This window comes from Populus nigra, chromosome 11 (genome assembly GCF_951802175.1).
Source record: "Populus nigra chromosome 11, ddPopNigr1.1, whole genome shotgun sequence".
Lineage (NCBI taxonomy): Eukaryota > Viridiplantae > Streptophyta > Magnoliopsida > Malpighiales > Salicaceae > Populus > Populus nigra.
In genome coordinates this window covers 11917543-11938683 of record NC_084862.1, presented here as the reverse complement: position 1 = coordinate 11938683, position 21141 = coordinate 11917543, and the positions used below count along the sequence as shown (strand labels likewise).

Genomic DNA, 21141 nt, shown 5'->3' with positions numbered 1-21141 from the left:
TGTATATACGGGAAAATGGTTGTTAATTTTTGTCAATATCAATTTTAATCCTAGTTCTTTTAATTTTATTTTTACAATAATTAAAATTTTAATTATAACAAATTAACCTGTTATTTAATTCCGGAACAATCTCTAACATCTTAGACACGTTTTTTTTTAGATTCGAGAAAACTCTATCTCCTAGAAAGAGTATTTTATGGGCCCAGGTAAGCGAGTAAAACCCCAACTATCCCAGGCTCTTATAAAAAATGCATGCCCTAACTCGAAGTCGAGATCTGCTGTGCAGATTTCAAACTTTTTACTATCATGCTACGCTACTTGAGAACCTTAAACGCGTGATAACATGCAATCTAAAAAGAATTAAAAAAATATAGGACAACTACATCCTGACTTTTAAGTACAAATTGAAAGAAATATGAAGTTCATTGAACAATATGGTGAACATGAGCAACATGGTGAAATTCCAATCTCCTTTAGTATCTTCGTTAAAGTGTGTGCATGGTGCATATAATTAAATGAGGTGTCGGCATGGTCACTTTAGGTTATCTTTTTTTTTTTTTCCGAACAAAGGTTGCACAATCAGCATAGATGGAACGCATACCCGTTCAAGATTGCTAGTTTTCTTTTATTTGTTTTCGTTAATTTTTTCTTTAAATTTAAGTTTTTTTTAAAAAAAAATATTTGTATGGGCATAAAAATGGGGTGATAAAACTCTTATAAATCAATATGGTGGCTTAAACTTCTAAGGATATTTAGGAGTATGATAGCGGTTGTTTTTTAAAATATTTTTATTCCAAAACATATTAAAATAATATTTTTAAAAAATTATTTTTAATATCAGCACATCAAAATAATCTGAAAATATAAAAAATATATTAATTTAAAACATAATAAAAATAAAAAATTTTAAAATTTTTCAAAAACATTTTCCAACTGCAATGCCAAACTATTATGCCGTGGCGGTGTGATAAATTTCTTAAAGGCATCCCAAGATTGAGAATATTAGAGAATTTGTTTGTCGTCCAATTTGATAAAAGATCGATCAATTGCTATATTTCATGTATTTTCCCTACTTTTAGTATGGATGAAATACTATATTTCATTCTCAAATAAATCGAGAAATTCTATTAAAATACAAAGAAAATAAAATTGAAAGAGTAAGTTATTTTTTAGTATCCTAATATCATATAATATTTTACAACTCAATCTCCGTCACATAAACTAAATATTAAAATATAATTTATTTTTTAAAATATAATTCCAAACTCAATATTTTTTCAAGTAATTAACAAGAGAGCTAACCTTGATATTTTAGTTTTTGTTACAAGGTCTCCTAGTTCTATTCAAGATTTCCCACTGAAGAAAACCCTCCCAACCAAGTAAATCAAACCTTCCTAGTTAAGTATTACCATAATTGACTCTGTGTGTCCCCTTTCCTCTTTATTCGTTCTTTTTATATATATATATATATATATATATATATATATATATATATATATATTAAAAAAGAATAAAATGGATGTTTGGGATTACAAAGTGATTATTTTTTAAAGTATTTTTTATTTAGAAATATATTAAAATATTTTATTTTAAAAAAATATTTTTGATATCAATATATTAAAATGATCTATATATATTAAAAAAAATTAATTTAAACTAAAAAAATAAAGAATTTTACATTAATTGAGTGTTTATGTGTGTCCCTCTCCCTTTTTATTCGTTCTTGGTATATAGTAAAACAAAATAAAATGAGTTTTTGAGGATAGAGTAGTAATTGTTTTTTAAAATATTTTATATTTAAAAATATATTAAAATAATATTTTTTTATTTTTTAAAAATTATTAAATAATTAAAGAATTTCACTTTAATTGAGTGTGTGTGGGTCCCTTTCCCTCTTTCTTTGTTTATACATTCATTCGATTCGATCTCCAATTTATCCTGTGAAGGCCAATAATGGAGATGCCCTTCCTATTGCCAAAGCATTGTACAAAAAAGTATTTTGGATGATATTTTACTTTTTTAATTGTCTAAAAACAATGATTTTTTAAAGAAAATTATCACAATAAGCTAGAAATCTATGGGTTATACATATATTCAATCTGGTTCTTCATTTACTATTAGTGGTAATGCTCACTAAAGGATTCATAATAATAATGCTCAATTTATTTTTTAAAATATTCATTGTTCAAATTCAATCTTTATTTATTTTCTATAAATATTTTCCTCCAGTTCTTTTCCCGCTTTATTCTTTCTATATATACGTTCTCGCATTTATGTTGCAACAATATAATACCTCCAGAACAGAGCTACTGGTGCACGATCAACAACAGTTGTTTAACTCTCAGGTATGATCGTCCCTCTACTGCTATAATCATACTCAGTTTCTTAATTTTCGGGTCTTAGTTCTTAGCTTAAATAAATCATTATTACTAAAATGATCGACTTAATCAATTTATTGCAACATTAGTTTATCTGGGTTGTTTCTTTTTTCTTTGTAATTCATGTTGTGATCATCTGTGACTGGATTTTTCCCTCTTTCCTTCTTTCTTCTGGGTTCTTGAAATAGCAGAATTTCGTTTCTTTTCCGGTAGGTTTCTTTCTGCCTACTTGTTTCAATAATGTGTTCTTTTTGGGCAGCCAGGCTACATACGTTTCCAGTAAATTTGATGGCTTACATTCCTCCACACAAGCGGCATTCCAAGGATGTGAGAAGGGCATCCCCGATTCCAGAGACGCTGCAACCTCAATTTCAAAGAAATATGAATTTGAGAGCATCCACTTCTCGTAAAGATAAGAGTGGAAAGATTGTTTATGCAGACCATGCCATATCTAAATGGTTTGCTGTTGGCTTGGATGATGATGGCCAGTTTCCTCCTTACATTCATCTCGAGCCGATTTCCTTGGAATATGTTGAGCGTAAAATTGGAGAAAAGCCTCTTGTCTTGGTGAATAGCATTGTAACTGAAGGTTCGTGTTCCATCCGTATTGAAATTTTTATAATTTGTGCTTCTGTTAGTTGCTTCTGCCTTTTATTGAAACCTTTGTATTAAATTTCATGCAATTTAGAGGATAGCAAACTGGTAAGGAATTGCTCCAAAAGTCCATGGGAAATTATAGCGGAAAATGTACAGCAAGAACTACTCTCTTCTTTCGAAATCTTGAGGAATGAAATGGATGATCAGGGTTCTGAAAAAGTAAAGCCAACATTGGTTGCTCGATTGGGAAAAATTATTTTTCATGGGTGAGCAATCCAACTTCTCTGTATAGTTATTGCAAATTGAGTAAATGTTAATTGGAACATCATCTTTTTTCCAACTTATGGAATCTATTATGCAACTGAAAATTGATTATGTTGTGAAGTTGCCCGGAATTGTCTCAGTTTGTTCTCTTTGTAGTTATTCCTGTTGCATTCCAGCAGGAAGCTTCCTGAAATAGGCATAGAATTCTCTAACTTTTTGAAGCACTGTAGGCATAGAATTCATGAATTTTGAACCGTTATAGTCCTTTTGGTGTTCCTCCATATTGGACCTCGACTGAAGTTAATTGGTGTTCTTCCTTATGAACTTGGACCGTATGATTGTATCTCAGTTAATATTTTGATTTGGTTTGTTTCGACACTTTTCTAAACCACTTCTTAAGCTATTAATTTTCTGCCACACCTGAGTGTATCATATGACTTGTTTTGCTCTAGTGATTACTTTGATCGCTGCCAAACAAGTTTTGCTGGTGCTCCTAGTAGCGTAGATATTGTTGATATGCTTATATTAGAAGCCATAACTGCTTATGTTAAATTAAATTCATATTCACCATCAGTGCATAAGAAGCATGTTTTATATTTCAGTTATACAAGGATAAGCAAGCAAGAATTGTTATACTATTTCTGTGATGCAGGAGCCATTCCATGGGACTAGAAAGTGTCAATAAAATTCAGGTTGAAGAAGCCATTTTGAGACAACTCAGAAGATCATTGCATACAGATATTCCTCCTTCATATATGGAAAATATTATAGATGGAGTGGTCCCAGAGATTGGAGTTGATTTTGAAGAGGAGAAAGATATTTACACTGTAAAGGTATTCCTTTTGCTGCACACCGATTCATGGTAGTGTTTTTCTTATGTTTTTAATCCAATTTGTTACTAACTTTTCTTCCTTCAAGCAGTTGTCTGATAATACACGGCCAGATGCAACTGTTTTATGCAGGTGTATTGTGCTGGAAAATAAAAAACTTCACCTCTACAAGGCAGGTTTTGTACTACCTAGAGTCTTGTCCTCTCATGTTAATTTGTCCTATTATCTGGTAGAATTAATTTGTTTTTGGTAATTTGCGCTTTATCAATGTGACATTGTGTAATCTCATGGACACCTTCTGATATTCACCTATGGATTTAAGATGGTTTCCACTTTTATACTTTTGCTTGTTCGTGGTGTCGCATTAAATTATAAAGATTTCTTGTAGGTTGCGCTAAACCAAGTGCGCCAGATGGTCATAGATGTATCATGTCTTGATAAGAATCTGGACATCAGGCTAATGCTTTGCACCAGCAGGATCTTAACATCTCTAACTGTAAGTTAACATCAGAAATTTAGCTACAATCACACTGCATGATCGTTAGACACTCATTGAAGCATGAAGTGTCTTGGGCTCTGCCCAAACCCAGCAGAAACTTGTTAGTGAGAAAACTTGAGCAAGCTTCCTCCCTTTGTATTTTCCTCCAATTACAATCTTAATTGTGTCTAGCCAGTGCTTTCTCCATTTCAAAGAACGTCGTGATGGAAAATAGCAAGTAATCTTTATCCTAGAAATTAGTTTGATCACACCTAGAGGAGAAGATATGTAAAACAAGCATTGAGTAGGCTTGCACTAGCGAGATAGGTTAACAAGACTAGAACGAAATTTAGAAGGTTAAAACCATATTCCTGGATATTGGTCTTTCATGCTTGAAAAATTAATGATTTTCATAGTTGGAACAATGATTTCCCTAAATTTGCATTAGAGATTTTCATCTAGAGTCTAGACAGCGCAAAGCTGCTAGTGAGTAATTTATTTCCAGCATGAAAATTTTAGTTTATTAAGCAGAAGGCAATGATTTGGGATTTTGCTACTTGGTAACTAAGCCAGATTATTCTTCTGATAATCATATATACTGCTTAAAAGATCAAAGCCAAGAAACTTCATTGTGGTAGACATATATTCTGTTAGAGATATAATTGGAATTTAAATCCTGATAGTGACGCTGTGGAGTGACTGATTGTATCAATCGATGCAGGATGAGGAGATGAATAGCCTTAGAGATCTGATCAATTCTGCAGTTCTAGATTCAGATATGAAGGGTGGATTAAGATGGCCTCTGGGGGAGGAGGCATCTTCTTGTGGTAGATACAGTGTCATTGGGGTTTGGCACACAGTAACCAAAGCCTATAAAAGTTCATCATTTAGGCTGAAAGCAAGAGATGCCGATGGATACAATTTTAAGACTGGAACCGGGGAAACTCTTAGAGAGATTTATCTGAAGTTGAACAGAATTGTTTCAGAAATACAGGCAAGTTCCTTTATTGGTTGACTTTTCCCTATGCCTCCTTATGTTGCTTTGGCTCATATAAAACTTCTAATTTGTGAGCTTTCTAAGACCCTAATGAGAGCATCCAGACCTGACAGATTTGTTAAACGCCTCGTCAGTTAGTTGCTCTTTATTATAAATTATAAATTTCCAGATTCATGCCTGTGTTAAGCTGTGCTTTTAATATCTTCTAAAACTTTTTTCTTGTATTTAAAGCTGCTTTTGTTGAATTATGAAGGAACCGGGAGCTGAAGGTGATTCAATCTCCAAAATGCTCGAGGACAGCTTAAGACTGATATGGGACAAGTTCTTATGCTGCGAACGGTTTCCAACATGATCATTCCAATTTTAACTCTCTTTTCTTCCTCTTCAGCATGGAAAGGGGGAGAGCCCCATCTTGTCTGGATCCTATCCCATCACGAGGCGCTGTTTGCAAGTCCGAATTCTCTCCTCTCTGTTAATTCTAGGCTTCTTAACATCTCTTTTTCTTTCTTTCTTTGCTTTGCTTTGCTTTCTTTTTATATTTGGATGGTTTGAGTGTTAGTTTTTATAATTAAACTTGAATCAAAAGATGGATTATTGTAATGGAGTTGAGAATATGATTAATTACACACTATCTGATATGAAAAATATCAATGGAGACGGTATTAAATATCTATATAAGAGATGTAAACTAAAAGGTTTTTCGATCCATATATTGTCACGATGCATCTTCTATAAAAAAAGGTTAATGAATAAATACTTGTATTGGTTTGCACACAAAGAAACATATGTTCCTTATGAGATCATGATAGAAAGGATGGTTGAATCAACTTCTAGTTCTAGCAACATGCATGAAGATGTAGATGATAATAGTAATCGTTATAGGAGTATGATTATGAATACAATAAAAATGAATCAGGATTATACAAATATTTGTTCAATTTTATATGAAAAACAAAATGCAGACGCGGCTAGGTTTTTTAAACATTTGAAAGATTATGACGATTTATTATGGGTTAGGTGCACAAATCAAAGTAAATTATCAGTCATTGTACAGGTGTTCACCATCCAGTTAGATTATAGGCAGAGTGAAGCCGGTTATGAAAAAATCACTGAATGGGTAAGAAGCATTTTCACCTGAAAGGAATAGGTTAAAAGAGAACTTTTATGTTATTAAATCCATAATGGAACCCTTTGACCCAAGGATACAAAAAATTAGCATGTGTTCAAACTTATGCATGTTGTACTATCTTGAAAATGCATGATTGACTTAGTGCAAAACATGCGGGTATGCTTGGTATAAACTCATAACTGGTAGGGGAAGAACTCTTTTCGCATAAAGAAAAGTAAGATAATTCTCAATCACTCCTAGATTACAAAGGTTATTCAAGTCTTCAAAGACTACTAAGCATATAATATGACATCATTCATATAATATGGTGGATGAAGTCATGGTGTATATTTCTAATGGTGAAGCCTATAAACAATTGAATAGACTACATCTTAAGTTTTTAATGAAACCATGGAACATACGTGTTGGGTTATGTATTCGGGTTATTTTGTATGCCATATTCTTGTTGGTAGGTAATATTAGGGATGAGCAAAAAAATCAAAAAATCGAGCAAATGGAAAAAAAAATAACCGAAAAAATCAAACCATGAAAAAAAACTGATTAAACCGATTAAAATTTTAAAAAAATGAACCGGTTCGGTTCTATAAGCCTAAAACCAAAAAACCTGAACCGAACCTTAACCGAAAAAACCCGAAAAAAAACCGAGCCAAACTAGAAAAAAACCGAGCTAGTCGGTTTGAACCGGTTTTTTTCCAAAATAACCGAACTGAACTGAAACCGGTCGGTTTGAATCGGTTTCGATTTTTTTTCAAAAAAACCGGTTTTGGTAACTTTTTTTATATATAAAAACGGAACCAAACCGAAAATGATCACCCCTAGGTTATACTCACAGTTTACAACTTGCCAGCAGGAATGTGTATGAGGCTGGAGTTCATGTTTTTATCTACGGTCATACCCGGTCCCAATAGTCGGGATAAGAATATAGATGTTTGTCTTTAATAGTTGATTAATGAGTTGAATCAATTGTGGTCATTTAGGACTTTGACGTATGATGTCTCGAGAAAACAAAGTTTTCAAATGAAGGCATTTTGGTCTATAAATAAATTTCCTACGTATGAGATGGTTTTTAGTTGGAGTATACTTAGAAAATTAGCATGTCCATACTATATGGAAAATAACAAAGTCTTCACCATACTAAATGGTGGTAAAATGTTTTTTTTTTTAACTGGAGGTTCTTGACAACTGATCATAAGTATAGAAAGAACAAAAATGACTTCTTTGTAAGTAGAGTTGAAAGGGATTTTGTATTGTCGGTACTATATGGTGAAGAATTGTATGACATGGATGTGAAAGGAAGCCAAAGGACAACATGAAAACTAGAATGAATATACCTTTTTTTTATTATTATTATTATCGTAAGAATATGAAGTAGGTTTATGATAGGTCACGGGTCACAAAGCCCACAGCTAACTTCGTCTTAGATAAGAATGCACAGTTAATTGTCTACCAATAGCTTAAGAGTCTTTATTTTTCTGATGGATATGCTTCAAACATATCTAGATTGGTGAATTTGGATAATGACATATTATATGGAATGAAGTGTCATGACTACCATGTGTTTATACAAATACTCATTCCACTTGCTTACCGAGATTTATTGCTAAAAGTGATATAGGATGCACTAATATAAATTAGTTACTTTTTTAGAGATATATAATCTAACAAGTTGCAAACTTAACATATGAAAAAGATTGAAATGAATATAGTCCAAACGAGCTGCAAACTTGAGATGATATTCTTTTCTTATTTCTTCGACTAAATGGAGTATCTACCTATACATACACCGTTTGAGGCAAGCATTTGAGGCCCTATCCAATACAAATTAATGTATCCATTCGATAGGTTAGGTGTTACTAATGCATCCTAATTAAATTTCTATTGTATTTTAAAAAATAAAAATATTTATTTAATTCCATGCAAATATTTGTTCAACCTTATAAAAAAAAAAGTTAAAAATAAGGTGTATGTTGAGACTTCAATATGCAAGACATATATTGTCGAAGAGATGTCAATATTTATCTAATACCATTTTTAGTCTCACTTAAGAATAGGAATCAACTGCATTTCAAGGCATGATGATGATTGAGAATATAATTATATGTAGTGAGGAGAAGATACTTAATAGAAATACCACCACCATTCTAACGGTTTTCGGTGTATATTTCAATCTACCTTTGACATTTTAAATGCCTTGAAATGTCAATTTATAAACTCAAATTATTTTTTGGACAAATTACTATAACATTGTGAAATTTAGGAATTGTTTATTGTTTTGTATAATATTTGGATTCTTTGGACACTATTAATTTGGTTTGATGCGTGTTTTTTTTTATTATGAAATGATGTGGTTAATTATTTGTGTTAAATTGTGAGTTTTTTTTAATCGTGATTTTTTTTAACATTAAATGTTGGTTTATGATTTATGTTTGGGTATATGTTTGATTTAGCATGAAATTTGAATATAAATTTATGAAATTAATAAGATTTGTGTGGATGTTTCGTGTTATTTGGTTTTAAGTCAGTAAATGATTAATTGTTTTAAACTGATATCACAGTCAAAATAGTCTTGATAAAAAATATTTTATCCACGTCTTGCCAAATACGTCATTCGTCGATGTGTAATTTTAATGGTCGGAAGACAATTTAGCAATTAAATTTGGGTTCCCAATATTTTTCTACGCTCACGTGTTTAATATTTGGAATTGTAACCTACACGCGAGATGCTTTTATATATTAAAAAATTGGTTCCCTTCTACAAAAACAACAACAAAAAATCTTTTTTTCAAAAAATATAATTTTTATTTAAATTGCATATAACTATTCAAAAGTAGATTATATCTACATATTTTTTTATATAAAAAATTCATTTAAAAAATAGTTTTTACTTTGCATGTATTTTTTTTGGATTTAATAACTAGTTTATTAGAGTCATGAGAATTTAATCTATATTTTAAAAACACAAAAAAAATTTTTTTTGTTTCTTTCAAAATCATTAAAAAATTATGTAAGATGTTTTCCCAATTTTAAATCAAAGAAGCCCATTTTTAACTAACAAGAGTCGTCACACATGTTGCTCAAAATACACGGCGGCTCACACGCCCCTACAACTTTTTCAAATTTAAAATTGTTATTTTAATGTAAAATTACATTATTACCTTACCATCAATCAAACCTATTAACAAAAAAAAACTAAGATTAAAAGATCCCAATACCCCGATCCCAATTAAATTTCTTGTATTCAAGGAACTTGTGTAATTTCACTATTTATATATAAAAAATGAAAATACGGAATATCCTTGCCCTAATTGTTTTGATTTTCTTATCTTCGATGGTATTTTTGTTATTTTACTTTTCATAAAAATATGAAATGGACTAAAATACTCCAAATAAATCTATAATAACTAATGTGTTATATGAAAATATAAAAATACCCTGATTCAAAACAAGCATTTTTTTTCTTGGAAGACCATAGACGCCACTTCACTATTACAGTGAATAGTAGATTGTGTCTATGGCTATAGAAAAATCCCCTTTCCTTTTAGTAGTTTTTTCTATTTGTCCTAGTTTTAGGTAGTGTTTGGTATGTAGATAAAGATGGACTGTATATGGCAAATTTTTTTATGAAGTTGTTTAATACACCTTTAGTCAGTATAAAAATCAATTTTTATATTGTTCAAGGCAATGGAGAAATTTATGTCTTATTAAAAGGGTTAGGACAAGCTTGTTCAATTCTTTGCATTGTAAGGACAAAATCCATGTCGTGAGTCGGGTTGATCATTCATCCAAGTCAATATAAAAATAAAAACGGTTATTATCATAGTTTTATAACCCGACTCAGAGTTGCATCGAGAGTTTGCCATTATGTTTCAACTTGCTTTTTATCAAAATTTAAAAAAATTTGCTTCAATTTATTTATTTTTTTAAATTTTTTTAATATGCTGATATAAAAAATATTTTTTAAAAAAATATTATATTAATATATTAAAAATAATAATTTGAAAAGCAATTATTATTATATTTTTAAATTCATGCAAAATAAAGTTAACAAGTAAAATCTGGAAAACAAATTTTGTAGTCCCCACTGAAGAAAACCCTCCTAATAAAGTTAATCAAGCCCTCCGAGTGTACTTCCTTGATTGAGTGGGTGTCCCTTTCCCCCCATTTATTCGTCCTTTATAGGAGGATTCATCCCACCGAGGAATGTTGGAAGAAAGAATGGAAAGCTCTTTCTTGAAGTTGATCAAACCCCCTGCTAGTGAAGTAGCTTGATTCGGTGTTTTTCTTGGGATTAAAAAAAAAAATTTATTTTTAAAATTTATTCAAAAACATTTTTAAAATATAAAAATAAACATATATTTAAATATAATATTGAATATATTGTACTATATGATAATACTATATATAAAAAAATTATTAAAAAAATATTTTTCCACTCATTCTCCATTCGCAAATGAGATAACTAAATATTGAAATGCGAGTCTTTCTTTTAAATTTTGTTCTCGAAATCAATTGTTTTTCCAAGAAACGAAGAGTCTTAAAATTTGGATGTCAAGTTTTGGACTCCCCACCGAAGAATCTTAAAAGAAATAATGAGAAGCTCTTTTCGACGAAAACCCTCCAAGGGAAGTACTCAATAACTTGATCGAGTGTGTTGTCCCTTTCCTCCCTGTATATATACATGCTCCAATTTGTGTTTTTACAATACAATACCAACAGAGCAGAGCTATAGTTACATAAACAACAGCATTTTTTAACTCTCTGGTATGATCATCTCTCTACTGCTTTAATCTTACTCTGTTTCTTTACCTTTTTCGTTTCTGGGTCTTAGTTCTTTGCTTCAGTGAATCATTTTTACTAAAATGTTTGAGTTAATGAGTTTGTTGTAATATATGTTTATCTGGGTTGTTTCTTTTTCTTCGGAATTCAGACCGTGATGTCATCTGCGACTGAATTTTTCTTTCTTTTGGCTTCTTGAAATAGCAGAATTTATTTTCTTTTCTTTTCTGGTAGGTTTCTTTCTGCTTTCTTGTTTCAATGATGTGTTCTGTTTGAGCAGTCAGGCTACATACGTTTCCTGTTAATTTGATGGCTTACATTCCTCCACACAAGCGGTATTCCAAGGATGTGAGAAGGGCATCCCCAATTCCAGAGACACTGCATCCTCAGTTTAAAAGAAATATGAATTTGAGAGCATCCACTTCTCATTTAGATAAGAGTGGAAAGATCGTTTACGCAGACCGTTGCATATCTAAATGGTTTGCTGTTGGTTTGGACGATGATGACAACTTTCCTCCTCACATCCATCTCGAGCCGATTTCCTTGGAATATGTTGAGCGTAAAAGTGGAGAAAAGCCTCTGGTCTTGGTGAATAGCGTTGTAACTGAAGGTCGGTGTTCAATCCTTTTCTGTTGGTTGCTTCTGCCCTTGAAAGGTGTTTTTATTGAAATTGTTTTATTAAATTTCATGCAATGTAGAGGATAGCAAATTGGAAAGGAATTGCTCCAGAAGTCCATGGGAGATTATAGCTGAAGAAGTACAGCAAGAACTACTCTCTTCTTTCGAAATCTTGAGGAATGAAATGGATGGTCAGGGTTCTGAAAGAGTAAAGCCAACATTGGTTGCTCGATTGGGAAAATTTCTTTTTCATGGGTGAGCAATCCATCTTCTCTCTATAGATATTGCAAATTAAGTGAATGTCAGTGGTATGATATGGAACATTGTCTGTTTTTCCAACTTATGACTACTTTTTAGATGAAAGGACACAGGAATTTATAATGCAACTGAAAAATTGCTTGTGTTGTGAAGTTGCCTGGAAAAGTGTCAGTTTTTCTCCTTGAAGTTACTTCCTGTTGCGTTGCAGCAGGAAGATTCCTGAACTAGGAATAGAATTCCTTAACTTTTAGAAGCACTACAGGCAAATAATTCTTTAATTTTGAACCATTATAGTCCTTTTGGTGTTCAGTGGACTTCTTACCTACTAGCTGTAGTTCTCTTTCTTGCATCAGTCCAAATGAAGTTAACTCCATGATATATTCGATGAACTAAGGGCAGAATCTAAGCTTTAAAGTCTTTTGTTCCTCAACATAAGACCTTGACAGTTAATTTGTGTGATGCAGGAGCCGTTCAATGGCACTAGAAAGTGTCGATAAAATTCAGGTTGAAGAAGCCATTTTGAGACAACTCAGAAGATCATTGTACACAAATATTCCTTCTTCATACATGGAGAATATTATAGATGGAGTGGTCCCAGTGATTGGAGTTGATTTTGAAGAGGAGAAAGATGTTTATCATGTAAAGGTATTCTTTTTGCTGCATGCCTACTTTGTGCTGTTTTCTTATTTGCTTATTATTTTTTTTTAATTCAATTTGTCATTAACTTTTCTTCCTTCAAGCAGTTGTCTGATAATACACGGCCAGATGCCACTATTTCATGCAAATGCAGTGTGCTGGAAAACAAAAAACTTCTCCTCTACAAGGCAGGTTTTGTACTACCTAGAGTCCTGTCCTCTCATGTTAATTTGCCATATTATATGGTAGATTTTGTTTTTGGTAATTTGTGCTTTATCAAAGTGACATTGTGTAATCTCATGGACACCTTCTGATTTTCACTTGTGGATTTAAGATGGTTTAATTTGTTTTTTTTTTTTTTTTCACTTTACCTTTTCTTGTTCATGGAGTCGCATTAAAGCATAAAGATTTCTTGTAGGTTGAACTAAACCCAGTGCGCCAGATGGTCATAGATGTATCATGTCTTGATAAGAATCTGGACCTCAGGCTAATGCTTAGCACCAAGAGGATCTTAACAACTCTAACTGTAAGTTGTACTGTCTCTCACTGATTCAATTCACTACAGCAATTTAGTTACAATCATACAGCAGGATTGTTAGACACTCATTGAAGCATGAAGTTTCTTGGGTTCTGCCCATGCCCAGCAGAAACTTGAAGTGTGAACTTGTGCAAGCATCCATCCTTGGTATATTCCTTAAATTACTTTCCTGATCGTGTCTAAACAGTGCTTTCTCCATTTCAAAGAATGACATGATGGAAACAATTGCATTTGAGTGAAAGACCAAATAATCTGTATTCTTGAACTTAGTTTGATCGCTCCTAGAAGAGAAGATATGTGAAACAAGCGTTAAGTAGGCTTGTACAAGCAAGACAGGCTAACACGTCTGGAACAAAATTTAGAAGGTTAAAACCATATTCCTGGGTATTGCTCTTTCATGCTGGAGAAATCTAGTATTTTTATAGTTGGAACAATGATTTCCCTAAATTTGCCAGAGATTTTCATCTAGAGTCTAGACAGCACAAAGCTTCTAAGAGTAATTTATTTCCTGCATGAAGATTTTAGTTTATAAAGCAGAAGACAATGATTTGGTATTGGCTCCTTAGTAACTAAGCATCTAATATCAGCAAGTGTGGTTTCTTTCTTCCTATCTAATTAATCAACAGCCTAATTAATCTACACCCGGATTATTATTCTGATAATCATCCTACTTAAAAAAATCAAAGCCAAGAAACTTCATTGTAATATAGTGACGCTGTGACTGATTGTATGAATCAATGCAGGATGACGAGATGAATAGCATTAGAGATCTGATCAATTCTGCAGTTCTAGATTCAGATATGAAGGGTGGATTAAGATGGCCCCGATGGAAGGCGTCTTCTGGTGGTAGATATAGTGTCACTGGGGCTTGGCACACAGTAACCAAAGCCTATAAAAGTTCATCGTTTAGGCTTAAAGTAAGAGATGCCGATCGTTTTGATTTTAGGAGTGGAGCTGGGGAAGCTGCAAGAGAGATTTATCTGAAGTTGAAAAGAATTGTTTCAGAAATACAGGCAAGTTCCTTTATTGGGTTTTACTTTTCCCTATGCATCTTTATGTTGCGTCGTCTCATCTTATTCTCCAGATATTTTGTTTCAGATTTCACTCCAGACAAAGAAAATATGTTCTGTCAGAACCTTCTTCTCTTTTTTTGTGTGTGGAGTAATGCTAGAGATGCTTAGTTTACTAAAAGATTTTTACTTGATGATTGGTGATTTATCCGTCTTGACATTCCATTATTATCATTATCTCACTAAACGTGATCATATTTCCACTTTGTTGCTTGAAAAACTTTCCCTGCAACAATTTAAGTACCCCTAGCATTACTCTCTTTCTCTCTCTCTCGATCTCGATGTATTTTTAAGTGAAAAATATTTTGAAAAACAATTATTATCATAGTTCTAAGCACCCCTTAATACCGCCTGCCCTTCAACCCCTTCAACACTGTCTTGTAAGGGAGAGCATCATCTATATATGTTCCCATTAATATAGATTTGACCTAGTAACTGATATAGATTTAACACCGCCAAGGGAGCTCGTAGGTTAAGCTGTGCTAAGTTTCAGGATTCATGCATGTGTTCCTGTCATGTCGTTCCTGTTTGAGAACCATATTCGGTTCTTCATTTTCTATAACATTTTTCTTGTATTTAAAGCTGCTTTTGTTGAATTATGAAGGAACCGGGAGCTGAAAGTGATTCGATCTCCAAAATGCTCGAGGACAGCTTAAGACTGATATGGGACAAGTTCTTATGCTGCGAACGGTTTCTAACATGAACACTCTCCCGTTTGGAAGGGGGGAAAGCCCCATGGCTGGAACCTATTCCATCACGAGGCGGTGTCTGCGAGTCCAAATTTTCTCCTCTCATTTAACTTTTCGCTTGCTTATATGTAATTCATTGTTTTTGCTTGTTCTTGAGGGTAAGGTAATTTGTGTGTGATATGAGGAGAGATGCTGGAAAAACAAAAAAAAAAAATTCTATAATTCTTTACAGTTTTATTTTTTATCGTTATTTACATGCTTTAAATTTAACCTTTTCTTTTAGTTTTGATAGCAATATGCTGGATTTGATTTGAATTTTTGTAGTTTTATAATAAATTTTTATAGTTTATTTCCTGATAAACTAATAAATAGTTGTTTTTGTAAAAAAACCAACCTTGATCCATAACTTAAACTTTTATAATTTTATCAAGATTGATTTTCATAATTAATTAATTTAGTGAATTGATATGATTTATTTTATAAATGAATATGCTTTATTATTCATTTTTGGATTCATGTAAACCAAAAAGATTTTTGTTTAAAACTTAATTTCACCTTCTGAATTTATTATCGATATTAGTTTTTATGGCTGTTTATTTAATTAAATCTTAGGGTTTAATATTTATAAAAAAAGAAAATCAATTTTAGTTTTAAAAAATCAAATTTAGCAAAAAAGGTAAACCACATAAAAGTCACCAAACTTTAAAGGAAGTATCAATTAGGTTCCTATTATATTTTTTTCTCAATTAAATCCTCCATATATTAATAAATTCTCAATCGTATTCTTTATTCACTTTTAGATAACAAAAATAGTACATAGTAACTGTTTTTTTTATATATATAATAAAAACCAATATTTTTCTAAGATTCTAGCTTTGAATAGTGTAAAACTTATATAATATATCCCGTTTGAAAACATGGTCAACCTGTATTTCTAAAAATTCACACACACATACATATATATATTTGTTAAAATTATTTTTTTATGTTTTCATGATCATTTTAATGTATTATCTAAAAAAATATTAAAAAAATTAAAAATATATATCATTTTAATATATTTCTAAATAAAAAATATTTTAAATAACAACTACAACTACATTCCTAAACATGCTCTAAACTATATAAAAAAAAGTATAAAATCCTCATGTGTTTTCCTATAAGCTATCATATCACATGATTTTCATATGATCACTCAACTATTGTGTTAACCTATGCTAATAAAAGGATATGAATGAGAATATATTCATATATTATAAATTTAATCTATATAAAAAATTGATTGAGAAACTAATTGAGATTAAACTTTTTTAAGATTTGAAAAAAAAAAGAAAAAAATTAATAATTATAAAATCTAGCCTGTTTGACGAGTCACCATTTTGACCCTTGAAATTTAAATATTGGAAAAAATAGGAGTCTCCTCTGTTGCAGCCAAAACCAAGCAAGGAAAACAGTAGAAGAACTAACGGTTCTCTCAAAAAGTTCCTACAAATGAAACCCAATCTGCTGACTGCTGATTCCTTTCTTATTTTCAATTCCATAACTCTGCTATCAAGGAATTCTATTCCATTTCCCAGGAATTCAATTCCACACCCCAATCACTTTCTCTCCATAGTCTCCCCACACCCCAATTCCTCCAAACACTCTCGTTTACTCCCAATCTGCTCTTCTTCAAACCCCGCTAGAAAGCAATCAAGTCCCGCCAACGAAGAGTCATTGAATTCCAATGTTGAAGTTCTTGGTGGAGATGAATTGGAGAGGAATTTGAATGTCCAAGTTGCGAATCCTGTTGTTCCTGCTTATATTCAGTCATGGACCAAGCTTAGTTTGAGCGATCAAGCTTTCTTTCTCTTATCTTTTATTGCTTTCACGGTAACGTCTCTCTGTTTTTCCCCTGTTATTAGTTTTATTAGCCTAATTTGGTATTATTTCTTTGTCCCATTTCTTGACAAATTAACTTAGTTTTTGTGTTTAGGATGTTTAACGGCTTATTGGGTATTGAATTCTTTTTTCTGCAAAGTATGTCTTTTGCGTCTTCTTGGGATTTGGGGCTTACTGGCTATAAATTCTTTGATGGGTCGTTTTTATTTTGTGGTTTGTGTTAGAAAGTTGGCTCCTTTTCAGGTTTGGATCTGAAGTGCATTAGAGGCTTATGAAGGTGTTGTTAGATTGTTTAGAGTTTGGATTTGTATACGGCTTTTACTTATCTATTGCTATTCATTGATACCATGCTGTGGTTTTATGTGTCTTCATTGTTGACTGAGAAATCTAGAGGCACTGAATTGTTTGCGTAGAAGAACTACTTGACTGTGTGATGTTGGTGCAAATCAATCTATTTGTTAGGTATTTAGATTGTTTTTTTGTTCAACTTTGATAGTGCAGGTTCAGTTGAATCATCCAATCAAAATGATTGCCGTGTTGGTAAATATTGCAGCTGGACTGTGTTGTGAAACTAGAATTTCTTTGATTTGCAAAACTCACATTTGTTGCCAATGAGTGAAATTAGCTTTTTGATTACTGAAAATATGGCCGACTTTGATTACTTGCAGACTTCTATAGCATTTACATGCCTTGTTGCTGCTGCCGTTCCAACACTGTTTGTAAGCTCTCTGACTTTACACCCGAGTGCAGTTTTTATCTTTTTAACGGCATGTTTATGATTTTTTGCTAGATTTGGTTCCAACCAATTGTTTTGCTAGCTGTATCTTTATTAATTAAATGATATCCTTGTCAATACCTGCCGTGAAAAAAAAATTGAAATGTGAATCTCCATACATTATGTTTGCAATTTAATTTTTATAGTGTTTTTCTTTTAGGTCTATAATGGTTCTTTTTCATCTATTTTTTCCTCTCTGGTTGGCAGGCAGTGGGGAGAGCGGCAACATCTCTTTCAAAGCTAGCAGATACTGCTCGTGAGGAACTGCCCAGTACAATGGCTGCGATTAGGCTTTCAGGCATGGAAATAAGTGATCTTACATTGGAATTAAGTGATTTGAGGTGACAGTCAAGCTCTAACTGCAACTCTTTGGTTATCATTAATCCTGTTTCCTATTTTCTTCTCCTTTTCCAGTGGTCTGAATGCTGGTTGAGAGTATTTTGTATTAGACAAGCTTATATGCGAAAGAGTCTGCTTGCATCAGTTTCATGTGTCATGTCTTGTAAACAAAACATGGATTTCCTTAACCCAGTAAAAGGATGCTCTTTGAAACATGGATTTCCTTAACCCATTAAAATGATGCTCCTTGAAATTGGGACAGTGACATATTGATGCGGGGGGAAAGTGACAAAGGTCCATGAGGATATATAGGTCCTTTAGTTATGTCTATTTATGCATGTCATAGAAACTTATACTTGTCTGATGTCTATTTGTGTGTGAACCTGTCTGATGACAGCTAGAGAAATACTGGAACACGAACTAGAGGCATTCTATTAACTCATTAACTCACTTTGAAGAAAAAGACATACATAAGGAAGAGAGAAAATAAAATCCATGACCCATCAAAAGTGCTAAGAATATTTACATCTAGGATTTCTTTCTCCTTCCTTGTGTCTGTCTCCTTCAAAATGAATCTCAGAGAGTAACTAGTAGGATGTCACTAGTTACTCCTGAGCACCGTTAATTTTCTCGAGGAATACCACAACCTTAACAAGATGTGCTATGAAGTCTCATGGCTCACAAGGATACAATGTCATTTTTTCAGATGCCTTTCAAGTACAGTAATATGGTTTATCACAATTGAATTACAGCCAAGAGATAACTGATGGGGTCAATAAATCAGCACAAGCAGTTCAAGCAGCAGAAGCTGGAATTCGACAGATTGGGACACTTGCTCACCAGCATACTATTTGTAAGTTATTGTGCTTTCTGCTATCTTTCCCACTGCAAGTCATTCTTTATTGATCTCTACAGAACTGATGTTTTTGTCTATTATTTGACATCTAGCCATGATTCAAGAGAGGGCTAGCTTGCCAATCATTTCCCTGCAGCCCGTTGTTGCTGGTGCTGCAAAGAAGACTTCCCGTGCTGTTGGCCAAGCCACCAAGACCATCATGAATATTATTTCACGAGGAGAGTTCAATACGGAGGAGAAAGAAGATAGAAGTAGAATTGATAGGGTGGAAATATGAGAAGTCTGACGTCGTCTGGTTTGGACATACACGTGTCTACATATAGTAGATAAACCAAGTTGTCTGCTAAAAAAAAAAAATAATAAAAAAAAAAAATTAAGAATGTAGTCTGCCTGAATAGTTCACTCTACGTGATGTTGCATTGCCCCCACACCATTTTAGAGACAATAAAAGGATGGTGTTCTTTCCATTATTATAGTTTGTTAATCCGATTTTACAATCCATTTTATTTTTAAATAGATCAAAATATTTTTAATTTTATTTTTGACAAAATGGTGATATTAAATGTTAATATTATATTTATATTAGAAAAAATAACTAAAAGCTAGGAAGTCTTTTATTTTTTTAATTAGTTAGAATATTCAAAATTTACCTTTTCTTACCAAATTTATTTTCTTAAAAAAAACAAAAATGGTTATATATACTTTTTTCCTTGTTGAGGAATTTTATTTTTTCAAATCATTAAAATAAACTATTTATATAAAAAATAACTTTAATTTTTATATATTTCTTGTTTTTAACTTGAATTATTATCATTATTATTGTCGTCGTCGTAAAATATCCATACTTAATATAACTAAATTAAAAAGCTTTCTGCACCTAGATATTAAACTAACCTGGATATAACAAATAATGCATTCAATGGAAATTTACAAATAAAACTGAAGGTTTAAAATTCAAATCTAATAATATTTATTAATATTTGATACAATCTCATATGGGAAATGGGAGCCAATCAGAGTGTCAAGAGGAGGACTTGAGATCTCCCATTTGTTCTTTGTAGACGATATATTTTTGTTCTCGAAGGCTAGGAATTCACAAGTTAGATTGATTAATAATGTTTTATCATAGTTTTGCATGGCTTCTGGGCTAAAAATGAACTTGATGAAATTCAGAGTCATGTGTTCCAAGTCTGTTAAGCAGAAGGAAGAAATGTAAGATTTCTTAGCTTTCATCTATTCATATTGCCAGTGAGTTGGGAAAATATTTAAGTTTTCCTCTGATTCAAGGTAGGGTAAAGAAAGACCATTTCAATTTTGTTATTAAAAAGATTAAGAGGGGATTATCAAATTGGAAGATGAAGATGCCCAACAAAGCTGGAAGAACTACCCTAGGCAAATTAGTCCTCATGGCTTTGCCAGTGTATTCTATGCAAAGTTTTTGGCTCCCTAAGACCACTTGCCTCATGATTAATAAAACAATTAGAAGATTTATATGGGATAGCAAGGAAATGGAGTACTGTTACTTGTCCTAAACTAGGCTTGGTTTGGGAACATTGTTCTATGGGGTAAGCTGGCATGACATCTTATAAATAGCCCTAAGAAGGTGTGGGCAAGGGTTCTCACACACAAATATATAAAAATGCTTGATCTTTTCTACCTTTCAGATGGGCTTCTTGCAAGTTCTTATACTTGGAAGTCAATTGTTAAAGCTTTTTCATTTTTTAAGGATGGGTTTACGTATCGGGTTGGCTATGAAGACATATCTCTTTGGTATGATTGCTGGCTGGAAGGAGGTCCTTTGGCTTCTTGTGTTCCTTTTGTCAATATTATGGATGTTGATAAGCAGGTTGGGGATATTTATGGAAAGATAACACTTGGGACTTTGGAGATTTGGCAACGACAATTCCTCTGGATCTTCAATATAAAACCAGGGTTGTTTCTATTAGTTGGGTATTTATCATGGCTTAAATTCAAGAAGGATTTCTGTAATTCAGACTCTAAAGAAGCTATTTGATTGTTAACAATTTCAAAG

General features: G+C 32.3%; 3 protein-coding genes across 6 annotated transcripts; all 3 read left to right on the top strand.

The window, feature by feature from the left end:
* The first annotated feature begins 1943 nt into the window (after positions 1 to 1943).
* Positions 1944 to 6170, top strand: LOC133668043 (uncharacterized). 4 transcript variants are annotated; one of them, XM_062087782.1, is made up of 8 exons: positions 1947 to 2345; positions 2642 to 2967; positions 3067 to 3241; positions 3892 to 4072; positions 4161 to 4241; positions 4458 to 4565; positions 5269 to 5541; positions 5798 to 6170. In XM_062087782.1, the coding sequence occupies exons 2-8, from the start codon at positions 2667 to 2669 to the stop codon at positions 5894 to 5896; spliced, it is 1218 nt and encodes a 405-aa protein (XP_061943766.1). In that variant the 5' UTR covers positions 1947 to 2345; positions 2642 to 2666; the 3' UTR covers positions 5897 to 6170. The 4 variants fall into 4 exon arrangements, with proteins under 4 accessions (XP_061943768.1, XP_061943766.1, XP_061943767.1 ...); XM_062087783.1 differs by having other exon boundaries at positions 2243 to 2345; positions 2638 to 2967; XM_062087785.1 differs by having other exon boundaries at positions 2274 to 2337; positions 2635 to 2967.
* A 4977-nt stretch (positions 6171 to 11147) lies between these two features.
* On the top strand, positions 11148 to 15528 carry LOC133668206 (uncharacterized). Its single transcript, XM_062087971.1, has 8 exons — positions 11148 to 11434; positions 11730 to 12059; positions 12148 to 12322; positions 12790 to 12970; positions 13069 to 13149; positions 13380 to 13487; positions 14243 to 14512; positions 15174 to 15528. The coding sequence occupies exons 2-8, from the start codon at positions 11759 to 11761 to the stop codon at positions 15270 to 15272; spliced, it is 1215 nt and encodes a 404-aa protein (XP_061943955.1). The 5' UTR covers positions 11148 to 11434; positions 11730 to 11758; the 3' UTR covers positions 15273 to 15528.
* A 1134-nt stretch (positions 15529 to 16662) lies between these two features.
* Positions 16663 to 19576, top strand: LOC133668038 (uncharacterized). The gene is made up of 5 exons (XM_062087777.1): positions 16663 to 17130; positions 17808 to 17858; positions 18122 to 18255; positions 19006 to 19106; positions 19202 to 19576. Exons 1-5 carry the CDS (start codon positions 16750 to 16752, stop codon positions 19384 to 19386), a joined length of 852 nt encoding a protein of 283 aa, XP_061943761.1. The 5' UTR covers positions 16663 to 16749; the 3' UTR covers positions 19387 to 19576.
* Positions 19577 to 21141: the final 1565 nt, after the last annotated feature.

Excerpts from the sequence above, each read along its gene's own strand:
- LOC133668206 (XM_062087971.1), top strand. The coding sequence starts at position 11,759 with ATGGCTTACATTCCTCCACACAAGCGGTATTCCAAGGATGTGAGAAGG. Across the intron at positions 12,060-12,147 it reads GAATAGCGTTGTAACTGAAG|AGGATAGCAAATTGGAAAGG; the intron begins GTCGGTGTTCAA and ends CATGCAATGTAG. Across the intron at positions 12,323-12,789 it reads GGAAAATTTCTTTTTCATGG|GAGCCGTTCAATGGCACTAG; the intron begins GTGAGCAATCCA and ends TGTGTGATGCAG.
- LOC133668043 (XM_062087785.1), top strand. The coding sequence starts at position 2,274 with ATGTTGCAACAATATAATACCTCCAGAACAGAGCTACTGGTGCACGAT. Across the intron at positions 2,968-3,066 it reads GAATAGCATTGTAACTGAAG|AGGATAGCAAACTGGTAAGG; the intron begins GTTCGTGTTCCA and ends CATGCAATTTAG. Across the intron at positions 5,542-5,797 it reads GAATTGTTTCAGAAATACAG|GAACCGGGAGCTGAAGGTGA; the intron begins GCAAGTTCCTTT and ends TGAATTATGAAG.
- LOC133668038 (XM_062087777.1), top strand. The coding sequence starts at position 16,750 with ATGAAACCCAATCTGCTGACTGCTGATTCCTTTCTTATTTTCAATTCC. Across the intron at positions 17,131-17,807 it reads TATCTTTTATTGCTTTCACG|ACTTCTATAGCATTTACATG; the intron begins GTAACGTCTCTC and ends GATTACTTGCAG. Across the intron at positions 17,859-18,121 it reads CTGCCGTTCCAACACTGTTT|GCAGTGGGGAGAGCGGCAAC; the intron begins GTAAGCTCTCTG and ends TCTGGTTGGCAG.